Genomic DNA, 14,407 nt, shown 5'->3' with positions numbered 1-14,407 from the left:
AACCTGGCTTCCCTCTTAAAGTTCGGTGTAGGCGTCATGTGAAGCTTTTCTACATTATTCCACGTGTTAGCCGGATCATTATAAATACTGACTAGGAAGAAAATTTGATATAGGCGTTACACCGGACTCTGAGTAAAATTGTGGCCCATCGCAATAAGATCGAATAATTAAAGTTCGAAACACGATCTCAGTGTAGTATTTGGGCATACCCTGCAAAAATCGCGAGTACTCCATGCATGCATGGCACCGGCGGTTGGCTCGCTTCGTTTCGACGTCCCGTATGCCATTTATAAAGCTCCGAATTTTTACTCTTTCGGTGTATTCCACGGGTGCGTCGGCATTCGCCAAATGTGCAAGCCTTTCGACATCTGACGCAAACCCCTGCAAAGTCTCATTAGCTTTTTGGTAGCGGTTTTGCAACTCTATTTGGTGTATCTGCTTCCTGTGTTCGCTTCCGCATCGCCTCTCTAGAGCGCTCATCAATGTTTCGTAGTTGTTCCGCTCTCCCTCGGGAATAGTCTGTAGGATTTCAGCAGCAGATCCTTTCAATGCCACGAATAATGCAGCAACTTTATCTTCAGCACTCCAGTTGTTCACTGCTGCGGTCTTCTCAAACTGAATCTTAAACACCTTGCAAGGAACAGAGCCGTAAAAAGTTGGAGTTTTTACCTTCGTATTGCTTGCTGAAACAACTGGGCGAATTAGTTGCAATTCCTGTATACGACCTCTCAAAGCATCCACCTCTGCCTCGAATTTTTCTTCAAACTGCGTTATTTTCTCGTCCATACGCGCTTCGAGTTTTGATGATATACGTGCCTCTTGCTCTTTCAGTTGTGTTTCCATCTTTTATGTAATCTGTGTCGACATTTCTGAAATACGTGTCTCATGTAATTCCAGCTGGGATGTCATATATGTCTTCTGCTCTTCCAGTTGAGATGACATTTGCGACGACATTTCGGATATACGTGTCTCCTGTGCTTCCATCTTGGATGTTATACGTGTCTCCTGCGATTCCAATTGTGATGACATATACGTTTTCTGTTCTTCTAGTTGAGATGACATGTTGGTGGATATTTGTGATGATATTTCGGACATTTGTGCCGATATTGCAGCCAATATCATGTTCAAGTCTGTGTTCGCCATTGTCTGCGGTGTTTCATTTTTCTCCTCCAATTTTGTTGTCTCATTGCCATCAAGATGAAAGACATACTCTTCCACGTCAATTCCTTCTAATTCCATTGCCTCTCGTAGTCGTGCCTGAAGTTCGAGTTTAATGCCGGTTGTATTCAATCCACGGTTCTCCAACTCCTTCTTCAGTTGCGGGATCTTCAATTCACTTAACTTTGCCATGTCCTTGTTGCCCTCTAGAATTTATTCAACAATTCCTCTTCTGACACCAATTGTAACGAATTTGCTTGCAAATCCTCTTATTTGCAATCCTCTGCTAAGTTCGAATCACTAAACTGTTGAATAAATAACTCCAATATTGAATAATGGAAAAATGGCCTTTATTAAAGTACTTCACAATAACACTTATACTTTGCTACTCGCTGGCTTAATAACCAAACTGATTGATAACTCAAATCAAACTCTACTACCAGATCGCGTGCTTAGTCAATAACTGATTGAGTGCTCAACTCAAACTGAATTACAGCGCCTCTACATCTGTCGCCTTTTATACTCTTTGGTTTCCTCGTTCGCATCTTCTAGACGCTTCCAGAATATACTAGTCCAGTAGCTCTCAAACTTCTCAGCTGTAACTACAATTGCACAATTTTATAGTTTTTCTCATTGCATACTTATAGGAGTATCTCAGATATATGCATGGATTTGTGCATTGACTCTCTGCTGCTCGTACACGTACATGGTACATATATGTTATTGTTTCGTTTATGTAGATACATGATGATTGAATTATTGATGTGCATTCACGTCACTGCTTAGCATCGGCTTAGAGCTGGCAGCACTCCTTAGTTTTACTAATATTCGTAACAGTACGTTGGGACAAAATGTTTCCTTTTGAGACACTGAGACAGTTATACAGCTGGGAGCGGGGGAAGAGAGGACAATCAATTGCAGGAACTTTTAACTACACACAGGCGGCTTGAATTTGCGAAAGGGAGTTTTGGGCTGGTCTATACTCGATACATCGTACTGACTATCCGCATCTTGTAGTGTGTTTCCAGCTGAGGTCTATGCCAAATGGTGAGCAAATACATTGCTACAGGATAGTACAGTCTCAGAGACCAATGATACGATCTTTGTTGACAGCTAAACATTGTTATAAACATTAGAATTCCTTGTTAATGACATTGTTAAAAGATTTAGAATGCGGGGATGTATAGCCTGGCTGGCGTTCCTAGATTTTTACAATATTTTCCTTGTCAGGTCTCAGGAGATAATAATACTGAAGTGAACGAATTTGCGGATGAAATGCATTTAAAACGAGGCGGACAACTATTTACGATCACGATTGGGTTATCCCTTGAGGAAAATTAAAGAACACACTACAAGGATAATGTCCCTGTTTGGCTAGGAATAAATCAAGCTTTTTTCTCAAACTTAACAAATATGCACTGAGAGAACTTCATCATTATTCTTGGGTAGCTGAAGTTAGAAAGTAGACATATAAACCCTATAATGCTGAGCTGAGGTGCTGTGAAGACAATAAGGGCACCATAGACCTACATATCTCTGTGCAAAGGCTCCTTTTTCAGAAGCTGTCAGGATGAGAAGTCGATTCGTCACTTTTTTTGCCGATGTCAGAGCCGCAGACAAAACAGCACGGATTTGCGGCTACATGGTTTTCTTTACTCTTGCAGAGGAGGGGAAGGTGGATCTTTTATTTCTAATTAAGTTTAGATATGAAAGTAAGAAGTATCTGGTGGGAACAGTGTAAGCCACGCAATGAACAAATATGTCCCCGATGGAAGTGGGGGTAGTTTCCATGCACGCATTAACCTATTGCAGGAACTGAGTGACTTATTTGGCTCACATTAAACCCGGAAGAAGGGAATAATAGTTTTAGGGCTTTTTTCATATTTCCCATTCGTAACTTTAGTTTCGACTAATCCAATCACTTACCTTATTAGACTAATAATTTCTCCTTCTTGTTCCAATTCTAGCATGTCTGTTTTGAGATATTTAAACCGTTGCATGCTTTTCAAGCATAACTCAACTGGACTCTTAGCGCAGTCGACCCTTTTCCATAAAAGTTCCACAAGAAACTCCAAAAATGATTACCTCATTAATTCAACAGAATATTCATTTCTCAAAGACATTGGTATTGAGCAAGATAATTGTGGTGTATATAATGGCACATGGAAAGGTTCTGGTGAGCTAGTGGCGGCTATTGATCCTGGCTCAGGACGAAAAATTGCCAATGTACGCATGGGTAGTGTACAAGAAATGGATGAAGCTATCAAACTAGGCGCTGAGGCATACAAAGAATGGTCACAGCTGCCAGCACCACAGCGTGGAGAAATTGTACGACAAATTGGCGACGAATTGCGCAAATATAAAGAGCCACTTTCCAAGCTTGTGAGTTTAGAAGTTGGAAAAATCTACACCGAGGGCTTAGGTGAAGTTCAAGAATTTATTGATATCTGTGATTATGCAGCGGGCTTATCTCGCATGTATGCTGGCCAAGTGATAAATTCCGAACGTGCTGATCACACCATACTGGAAACGTGGCGTCCTTTGGGGTTGGTGGGAATAATATCAGCATATAATTTTCCTAATGCTGTTTTTGGTTGGAATGCCGCTATTGCTTTGGTGGGTGTATTTTTTTTGCATTGGCATTTCTGTCTACAGATTTATTGATTAGTCATTTCTTTTATTTTTACAGACTGTTGGCAATACCTGCCTCTGGAAGGGTTCACCCTGCACTTCACTTATTGCTGTGGCGACCACAAAGATCGTCGCTGATATTTTTAAACGCAATAACTTACCTCCAGCTTCATTACTTTGTCAGGGTGGCCCAAATGTGGGTCAGAAGCTTGTTTCCGATCCGCGGGTTAAACTTGTATCATTTACAGGTAGCTGCGAAACTGGTCGCAATGTTGCGGTCGAAGTACAAAAACGTTTTGGCAAATCCATATTGGAATTGGGTGGTAACAATGCTTTGGTTATAGATGAAGATGCTAACTTTGATACCGCATTGTATGCAGCCGTGTTTGGCGGTCTTGCTACCGGTGGACAGCGTTGCACTAGTACGCGTCGTGTAATAGTGCACGAGACATTGTATGACCGTCTGGTACAGGGAATGATTGCCCAATATAAGAAGGTTAGTACTCTTCGACATTGGGAATTTTCGTACAGAGTACAAGCTATTCTTCGAGCGAGGAATAGGACTTACAAAAGGAAAATGAAATAAGAGGGACAGTTAAACTTCTCCAGGACAACACAGTGTCATAGAACAATGTAATGAATAAGCACCCAGACTGCCTTAAAGGCATACGAATCTTCATATAATCTGATATCGAGTCGCAATCTCGTTCACAGCGCAGCCCAATGTCTCCCTTTATATAAAAAAAAAAAAAAATAAATGTAAGGCTCGATAACCTCCGAAGAGATCTAAGGCCGAGCTTCTCTTCCAATTTGCGTCTTGCTCCTCTTGATTTTTCCCTACAAATTGGCCGGACGGGACCTACATGTTTTATGCCGACTCCGAACGGCATCTGCAAGGCAGATGAGTTTTCACTGAGAGCTTTTCATGGCAGAAATACAATCGGAGCGCTTGCCAGACACTGCCGAGGGGCGACCCCGCTTAGAAAAATTTTCTTCTAATCTTCTTCTTCCCCAGGAAATAAACTTGCCAATGCTGTTGCCAGAAACGAGGCGAATAGCTCGGTTCTTCCCCCACTTGGTTATTTCCTGAGGAAAATCGAGGAATACACTATTAAGATGAAGGAGTTGCTGTGGACCAACCCGGATAATTGTGCGGTCGTAAGGTGCCTATGACAGGTTTTTAATAGGGAAGAAAGGAACTGCTTTCTCAAACCAAACAAAACCCCAGGCGAGTATTTACGGGCGTAATCACAGATCACTGAAGAAAGTGTTTGGTTGCACCAATGTGATCCTACCCGACACTTAACATTGAAGAAAAATTATCTGCGAGCGATACTATAGGGAACTCCAATGAACGCCCTCCTAACCAAACCTAATTTAGGTAATTTCCATTACAAACGTCCCTTCAGCTGCGACAGAAATTATGCGTGACAAGAAGAAGATTTGTTCCCCGACGGTTCGATTAAGCTGTAATTGACCGAACCCTTCCCGATCCAGGATGGCGCACGGTTCTTGACCCCTATCCGCATTAACTTACTGCTGGGCCCGCTATTTCGATCAGGTGCTCATTCGACCAACAGAGATCCTTCGTAAGTTTTGAACAATGAGAGCGAGGGGGAGATGGGAAGTAGGAAGCCACGCAAGTAGAATAGAAAAGCAGAAGAGTGAGGTAAAAAAAGACAGGAGTGAAAGAGGGAGAGGAGAAAAGGAGGGAGCGGGCACTGGAAGCCCGAAAGCGAAAAGGAGGAGAAGGGATAGGGAGACCGAAAGCAAGACAGCGAGAAAGCGAATGGGGAACGGAAGCAAAGTTAAAAGGTAATGCACAATTAAGGCAGCAGTTAGAGATATTAAGAAATGCAGAATAAGACGATAAATTTCGAAAATAGAGGGAAAGGAATACCGAAAGAGTAAGAAATAGACAGTGACCGCAAGGAATGCTTGCCAACTAGTAATCCGTATTACTTCTCAAATATCAATATTTTTTTACAAAACAATCTATTTTATAGGTAATCCCCAGAATTGGTCATCAATTAGACCCGAACACACTCGTTGGGCCCGTACATTCACAGTTAAGCGTTGAAAAATATAAAAACGCTATTGACGAAGCTGTGAGACATGGTGGTAAGATTGCATTTGGCGGAAAAGTAATACAGCGTGATGGATTCTTTATTGAACCAACCATTATTACGGATTTGCCACATGACGCTCCAGTGGTGCACCGTGAAACATTTGCACCGATCGTTTATATATTGAAAGCTAGTTCCCTAGAACAGGCAATTGAATGGAATAATGAAGTTTATCAAGGTTTATCTTCGTCAATATTTACTGAAAATATATCAAACGCATTTAAATGGATGGGACCACAAGGATCCGATTGTGGTGTTGTTAATATTAATACCTCAACGAATGGTGCGGAAATTGGTGGCGCTTTTGGTGGTGAAAAATATACAGGTGGTGGTAGAGAATCGGGATCGGATGCATGGAAAGCATATTGCAAACGTGCCACCGTCGTATTGAATCATTCCGGTAAAATGGCTTTTGCACAAGGAGTTGTTTTTGATGTTTAAAATAAAGACGTGAGATGCATGTGAGATAATTTTAAAGAATAGGCGGTTGAAATGTGCGAGTAGTTTGTAAAATGATAGTTATTGTATCTTTTGTCAATAGCAGAAGAATTTATATTAAATTTTAAGATATTTTTGTAAAAAATTGGATTATCCGTTCTGGGTGGTATTAACCTATGGATGAACTTTCTGAGTTACAATTTTTTTTTTTAATTTTATTACATAGTATAACTCTCCAATAATTCTTTTCAACGGACATTTCTACATGTCACGTCCATTTGGGCCGCTATTGAGCTAAAGTTCAATTGAGTGTGGTGGATCAGGGTAGTTAAGAAGATCTTGAAAGCTAAAGCAAAGAACGCAGTCGTCCCCTTTCAATACAGGGGTTTGCAGCTTTTGGTAACCTTTGTGTGGAATATTTCGCTATGGTCACGGTAGAACGTGAGGAAGGTAAACCTCACAAAAGCGGAACCCGTATTTATTATCACAAAAAAAAAAAAACATACACCTCATGGTTGTCCGCTGCCAAACTTTGTGGACTTTAAAAGTCGGCTGTGTTGTCGCAAGAGTAAAGTTATGGATGAGACTGAGATAGGTTTGAATATTTCTTGAGGGTAGTCGCTTTCATTCTCTCAAAGGCTGGACAGCTGAGCATTAAGTGACTGAATCATTCTAACTCGCCGTCCTCCATACAGCTAGCACAGCTGTCTATTTAAGTTATTCAGACACATCGTACAGACCCCTATTGCGAAGTGCCCTGTTTACAACCATTGAACGGTATCCCATCTACCACATCATCAAAAGCGGCTAGTTCTGGCAGTACTGTTGTTGTAGCAGTGCTTCGCCCCATCCAATAGGTCCGATCGATCACAAATTGTCATAAATGTCCTCTAATGGGAGTCCAAGGAAACTTGCAGTTTCAACAGGGTGGACCATAGTGAGAAAGGTGTTAGAGAACAACGCCTCACACATTACAATTGAAGAGATGGTAAGCGTCAAGCGTCATGTGGGGACACATTGCAAGCACGGTATACATTTTGTATGTCGGGGTTGATTCTGGATAGGTAAGAGTTTAACCTGTTACAGTACCCAGATCGAAGTTGAGCGAGAGTGGCGCGCGTTTCCGTAGGGAGAGTGCGCTCCACTTCTTCTAATTCTGGGTATTTTTCTTTAAGAACTGGATTCGCCGGGCAATACCTGACATAGAGGTTCGATGCATGTTTGTGGATATCCCTGATGACCTGTTTGTGCATTTTTGTTTTATACAGCTGTGTTCTCGCGTGCCGTATTTCCTCATAATGCGTACGGAGATGACCTCTTAAGCCCCTTAGGTTTAGTGATAGTGTAGATGTTGTATGAAGGGGCCCGATTATTCAAACCAGCACCAATTGCTGTAGTTCTAACCTCTTGACAGAGGAAGAAGTGTCTAGAGTTGTCCACAAGACCAGAAGAACTTCGTAGAACGTGAAGGTGTTCATCCCAACATCAAAAAATGGGAGGTACAGTGCATATGGGGACATTTTTTTAAACACAATTTTTTTTTGGATCATAAAAAATTAGGATGGGGAGGGGTTAAGAAAAGGATAATATATAAGAGATGGAAGAGATGCGGCTGCGGTGTAAGGGGAGAACAAGGTGAAGATAATGTGGGAATAGAGAGAGCGAAAGGAACAGAAAAAAATAGAGATTTATATGTACCGGAGCTACTCGGGATTTTTCCCGACAAAGGACTGTCATTTCAGTGTAACCCCGTTTAATTTGTTGTGTCCCTCCCACAAATTGTCATCCTCCTAGCAGCTCCTTGCAGGGGGACTGCTCCATATTCTCCTGCTCCGGGAAGGTATCGAACCCAATCCGAGCCCGTCTCCTGACTCCGGTCCTGAGAAATGGTTTTGCTGCATTTCCGGAAAAGAATCTTTTTAGGACGGTCATACTCTTGCCAGTATATCTCTTGTAAGGGATGGTTGCATCGGACAGGTTGTTCTGGGCTAGATCCCAAAACCAGACGTCCACGTAACTTCTATAAATCTTTTGTAGCTCCTTGCTGTTCACACCCTAGGATGTCCCGTAGTCTACGCCTTAGCCCGCGACGCGGAAATGGAGGCGGCCTCGCGTTTATCATACACCACTCTGTGCAATATCATATATTTGATCCCGACATCGGCCGCAGGGACGGTGTCTTAGAACGTCGAGGCTTATCTGTCCAGTCAGGCGATGCAAGCCTAGAAATCATCAACATCTACATCCCTCCTGCCACCTGATGCCCCAGTGGATACCGCCATAATATCAGCGCCTTACTCACTGGCAACAATCGCATTATCTTAAGCGATTTCAATGCCCATCACGATCTATGGCATTCAAACTTGCGGGTGGTCAGTAGGGGTGAGATGTTGGCGGATCAAATTGAAGAAACGACGTTCTGCAAAATAAACGGAGACGCCCCCACACGTATGGTAGCAAGCTGTCACAGTTCGCCGGATATACCAATCGTGAGCGCAGAACTCGTAAACTGCGTCAATTGGCAGCCTTTGGTAACATTGGCATGACCACCTGTCTATACTTATTTCGCTCGAGCGTACCGCCGACTTCATCGTCACAGAAAAATGCACTTTCATAAACTTTAAAAAAGGAAAGTGGGACGAATACAAATCCTTCACAGACATCCGCTTTGCTGCCCTCCCTATCCCGACTGATGCTCGCCAAGGGGAGCGTGCTTTCCGCAAGGTCATTGAATCCGCCTCGGCCCGCGTCATTACCGCCGGTAGAATTCCCGAAATTCAGCCCCACTTTCCGGCGGAGGCCGCAAATTTAGCGAGAGAACGTGACCTTATAAGACAGCTCGATCCCTGATTAAATAAGGGATTAAATAAGGGATTAAATCAACGCATCAGATTGCTTGTGGATGAACACAAGCGCGCGAAATGGGAGGAGCACCTAAGAGGTTGTAACCTCTATTCCGGTGTAGGTAAACTCTGGTCTACCGTAAAGTCCCTGTCGAATCCGTCTAGGCACAATGACAAAGTTTCCATAGCCTTTGGCGATAAAGTGCTGTCGGATGTGAAAAAATGCGCGAGCGCCTTCTGCCGACAATATATAATGCATTCTACGGTGGACAAAGATAGACGGAGGGTCAACAGACATAAACATAAATTCAGCGCCTCACCAATTACCATCACCGCCAAAGAGGTTGAGGATGCCATCGGTCATGCTAAACCAGCGAAACCAGTGGGCCCAGACGGCATAGCCATGCCGATGCTTAAAAGCCTAGGGAGAGAGGGTTTCAAATATTTAGCGCATGTCTTCAACATGTCTCTTTCCACCTTTGTCATTCCCGAAAAATGGAACATGGCCAAGGTGCTCCCGCTACTAAAGCCTGGGAAACCAGCTAACATAGGAGAGTCATATCGCCCGATATCTCTCCTATCGTTAGTAGCCAAGACGCTTGAAGCCATTTTGCTCCCCTACTTCAAAGAAAATTTGCAGCTAGCCTGTCATCAGCATAGCTTCAGAAAACTCCATAGCACCACCACCGCGCTTTAGCCCCCAGATGAATTGCGGTTTATATCAAAACCCCCACCATAGAAAAGTTCTCGTTGCGCTAGACCTATCAAAAGCTTTTGATACGGTCAACAATGGCACGTTACTGCAAGACCTGGTAGGGTCTACCCTTCCCCCATGTCTTAAAAGGTGGACCGCAAATTATCTGGGTGGTCGGCAGGCATCGGTGCAATTTAGAAACGAAACATCAAAACCAAGAATAATTAAACGAGGGGTGCCACAGGCTGGTGTCCTATTCCCACTTTTGTTTAATTTCTACATATCTAAGCTACCTTCGCCATCAGAAGGAGTTACTATCGTTTCCTACGCCTATAACTGCACAATAATGGCCACAGGCCCAGGCCCACAGATCGATGAGCTTTGCAACAGAATAAACGGCTACCTCCCTAATCTCTCCAGTTTTTGGCCTCGCGAAAGCTGGCATTATCTCCGACTAAATCATCCGCGACCTTATTTACAACAGGGACGTCTCAAATGTCGACCATTTTGAACATCCACGTCGATGGCACTACGTTACCGACTGTCCTACACCCCAGAATCTTGGGTGTGACGTTTGATCTGGATCTACATTTTGGTGAGCATGCAGCCGCAATTGTACCGAAAATCCAGAGCCGTAATAAAAACCTCAAATCCCTTGCTGTCAGTACTTGGGGTAAATACGAAGAAACGCCCATAACACATACAAAGCAATTGGCCAGCCGATTGCATGCTACGCTTCCCCTATATGGTCGCCAAGCCTAAACATTACTCACTGAAGAAGCTGCAGGCCTGCCAAAATACTGCTCTCAGATCCGCCACGGGCTGTCTTCTTATGTCCCCAGCACACCATCTACATAATGAGGCGAGAACACTCTCCATCAGGGAGAGAAATAAGATGCTAACCAAACAGTTCCTGTTGAATACCCAGAAACCTGGGCATCCCAACAGACATCTGATTGATGAGCCAACACCGCCTACAGGCTTAAGGAGTCATCTCCGTAAGCATTATGAGGAAATACGGCACCTGAGAACTCAGCCGTATGAAGCAAAAAAACACAAGCAGGTCCTCAGTGAACTCCACAAACAGGCGTCGGACCTTTTTGCCAGGAATTGCGCGGTGAATCCAGTACTCAAAGAACAGTACCCAAAACTTGCGGAAGAGGAACGCATACTCCCCAGGGAAACACGAGTAACTCTAGCTCAACTTCGTTCTGGATACTGTAACAGGCTAAACTCTTACCTATCCAGAATCAACCCCGACATACAAAATGTATGCCCCGCTTGCAATGTGTCCCACATGACACCAACCATCTCTTTAATTGTAATGTGGAACCAACGCCTCTAACACACCTTTCATTATGGTCCACCCCTGTTGAAACAGCAAGTTTCCTTGGACTCCCGTTAGAGGATATTGATGACAATTTGTGATCGGTCGTGGCTATTAGGTGGGGCGAAGCACTGCTACAACAACAACAACAGAATAAGAGAGCAGGGGAGAGAAAACGGAACGAAGGGGAAAGAAACATATGGTGGGAGTGGGAAGGGGGAAAAAGAATAGCATCTGCGAGCATGTTCTTTGTCAACACTATAAGAACCTGGAATTCCATACCAGCCTCCGTTAGGGGTAAGCTAAACACAAGTAATTTCAAGCAGATCTTAATTTTTTATTTCGCAAATTTGGACTTAAATTCTGACCGACCATCTATAGGGTATTAATGATGCCGTATAAGTGTTATTACTATTGTTATTACTAATGTTATCATTATTGTTATTATTATTACTATACTATTAATGTTAATATTATTTATACATTTTTATTAATATACTAGCTTATGCCCGTGGGTTTTACCTCACGTTTCTATAAAAATATGCAGGCTACGCCTAAGTGGCCATGGGCAAAACATGTATTGCGCTCATCGATCCCTTCGCAGCTAATGATCGTCCTTGAGCTTCATTGATAGGGATAGGAAATTTGAGGCATTTAAAATTGAAAAGACAAATTTATCGGTATCAATGGAATCCTTGGTTTTAAACTTTTTTGTTTTCGAAATTTTCCGATAAAATGAATAGCTTCAGTGACCCTTTACAGTGATCTTTTAAGGATCAATCGATGAGGAGAAATTTCTGATGGCTCAAAAGAGCTAATAAACTCAATCGGATATACACAGCTTAGAACTCTTTCACGACTGTGTTGAGAGAGTGGTAAGTTGTCTTGGTTCTAGTGATATTAACATTCTCATTTTAAGGTGCCTAAAATGCCTTTTCTAAAGATAGATTCAATATTTGGAAGAAACACTAGCTATTAAAACTTCAGGTGATGTTTCTCAAAAACTTGGAGGAAAACAAATCAAATCTCTAAGTAAAGAAATAGGAATTTTGCCATAATTAATTTCAAGAAGTTGTTTAGCAAAAGCTGTTGCTGAAGTTTTTCCGCCAAAATGCCCTCTCATATTTCTAAAGAGAGTAAATTTGTGTATGTAAAGCTGTCTATAGACGAAAAAGCACGCATTTACTTCAACTGCGGCTGTTCCAGCAAGTAACAGGAAAGCACCACCTTTGGGATGATCATTACCCCTTAAATTTATAAGGGTTCGATATAAAACTTGCAGCGACTCCCGCACACCCTCACTTTGGCCTGACCGTTTGCTCATGTCGCTCACCGGTGTATCAGATGTTTGCAGACAGTGGTCATTTAAATGCGGAGTTGTACGTCCACCAGACATGCTTAACCAACGAACCGATATCATTTCGTTACGATAATTAACGTTAATAAACGAAACAAAGTAATTTCGTTTCGTTTATTAACGTTAAGAACGTCATATTAACGTTAATGAAATGACGAAATGACTTTGCTTCGTTTATTAACGTTGATTATCGTAACGAAATGATATCGGTTCGTTGGTTAAGCATGCCTGACGTCCACCACGCGGTATATGAGAAAGCCATACCAACTGCCATAGTGATTTATCTTTTTGCTCTTACATCAATTAATATCAAATTAAACAGAAATGTTTTTTCCGATTCCTCCAGGCGTATCCAAAAATACTAACACTAAAGATAACATAAAAGAATACTAAAGGAATAACAGCCAAACTCAACTCTGCAATCAAACTTTACGTGTTGAAACAACCTAAGTTTTTAAGACAGCCATAGTTCTGAAAGTCCCATTTGTCTTTTTTTTCTGTTCCATATATTACTGTTGCTTTTAGGACTTAATGTCATATAGCTCCTTACCAATTTTCATTATTCCATTTGTATGGGAGGTGCCACGCCCGTATGAAACATTCCATTTGTATGGTAGGTGTCACCCCCTTTTTATACTCAGTTGAGCAGAGCTCACAGAGTATATTAACTTTGATTGGATAACGGTTGGTTGTACAGGTATAAAGGAATCGAGATAGATATAGACTTCCATATATCAAAATCATCAGTATCGAAAAAAAATTCGATTGAGCCATGTCCGTCCGTCTGTCCGTTAACACGATAACTTGAGTAAATTTTGAGGTGTCTTAATGAAATTTGGTATGTAGGTTCCAGGGCAATCATCTCAATGAACGATATCGGACAAAAACCACGCCCACTTTTTCGATATCGAAAAATCGAAAATGTGCGATAATTCATTACCAAATACGGATTAAGCGATGAAACTTGGTAGGTGAGTTGAACTTATGACGCAGAATAGAAAACTAGTAAAATTTTGGACAATGGGAGTGGCACCACCCACTTTTAAAAGAAGGTACTTTAGAAGTTTTGCAAGCTGTAATTTGGCAGTCGTTGAAGATATCATGATGAAATTTGGCAGGAACGTTACTCTTATTACTATGTGTCTGCTTAATAAAAATTAACAAAATCGGCGAACGACCTTGCCCACTTTTTAAAAAATTTTTTTTTTAATTCAAATTTTAAAAGAAAATTTAATATCTTTACAGTATATAAGTAAATTATGTCAACATTCAACTCCAGTAATGATATGGTGCAACAAAATACAAAAATAAAAGAAAATTTCAAAAAGGGCGTGGCTCCGCCCTTTTTCATCTAATTTGTCTAGGATACTTTTAATGCCATAAGTCGAACAAAAATTTACCAATCCTTAGCAAATTTAGTAGAGACTTAGATTCTAGGACGATAACTGTTTTCTGTGAAAAAGGGCGAAATCGGTTTGAAGCCACGCCCAGTTTTTATACACAGTCGACGGTCTGTCCTTCCGCTCGGCCGTTAAGACGATAACTTGAGCAAAAATCGATATATCTTTACTAAACTCAGTTCACGTACTTATCTGAACTCACTTTGTATTGGTGTAAAAAATGGCCGAAATCCGACTATGACCACGCCCACTTTTTCGATATCGAAAATTACGAAAAATGAAAAAGATGCCATAATTATATACCAAATACGAAAAAAGGGATGAAACATGGTAATTGTATTAGTCTATTGACGTAAAATATAACTTTAGAAAAAAACTTTGTAAAATGGGTGTGACACCTACCATATTAAGTAGAAGAAAATGAAAAAGTTTT

General features: G+C 41.8%; 2 protein-coding genes across 3 annotated transcripts in view; both read left to right on the top strand.

Annotated features, from left to right (window-relative positions):
* Aldh7A1 (aldehyde dehydrogenase 7 family member A1) overlaps positions 1 to 6,498 on the top strand; it is a 55,426-nt gene extending 48,928 nt beyond the window's left edge. For both annotated transcript variants that reach the window (XM_067791657.1, XM_067791658.1), the window contains exons 2-4: positions 3,126 to 3,774; positions 3,848 to 4,285; positions 5,796 to 6,498. In XM_067791657.1, coding sequence (XP_067647758.1) covers positions 3,126 to 3,774; positions 3,848 to 4,285; positions 5,796 to 6,356 — 1,648 coding nt within the window. In that variant the 3' untranslated portion in view covers positions 6,357 to 6,498. The remainder of the gene's footprint in view (positions 1 to 3,125; positions 3,775 to 3,847; positions 4,286 to 5,795) is intronic.
* The window catches only part of LOC137254002 (uncharacterized), a 106,955-nt gene that overhangs the window by 48,902 nt on the left and 43,646 nt on the right, over positions 1 to 14,407 (top strand). The gene's annotated exons all lie outside the window — the stretch shown is intronic.

Source organism: Eurosta solidaginis, chromosome 5 (genome assembly GCF_040869045.1).
Source record: "Eurosta solidaginis isolate ZX-2024a chromosome 5, ASM4086904v1, whole genome shotgun sequence".
Taxonomy (NCBI): Eukaryota; Metazoa; Arthropoda; class Insecta; order Diptera; family Tephritidae; genus Eurosta; species Eurosta solidaginis.
Note: the sequence above shows the minus strand (reverse complement) of the source record. Positions and strands in the feature narration are given on the sequence as shown.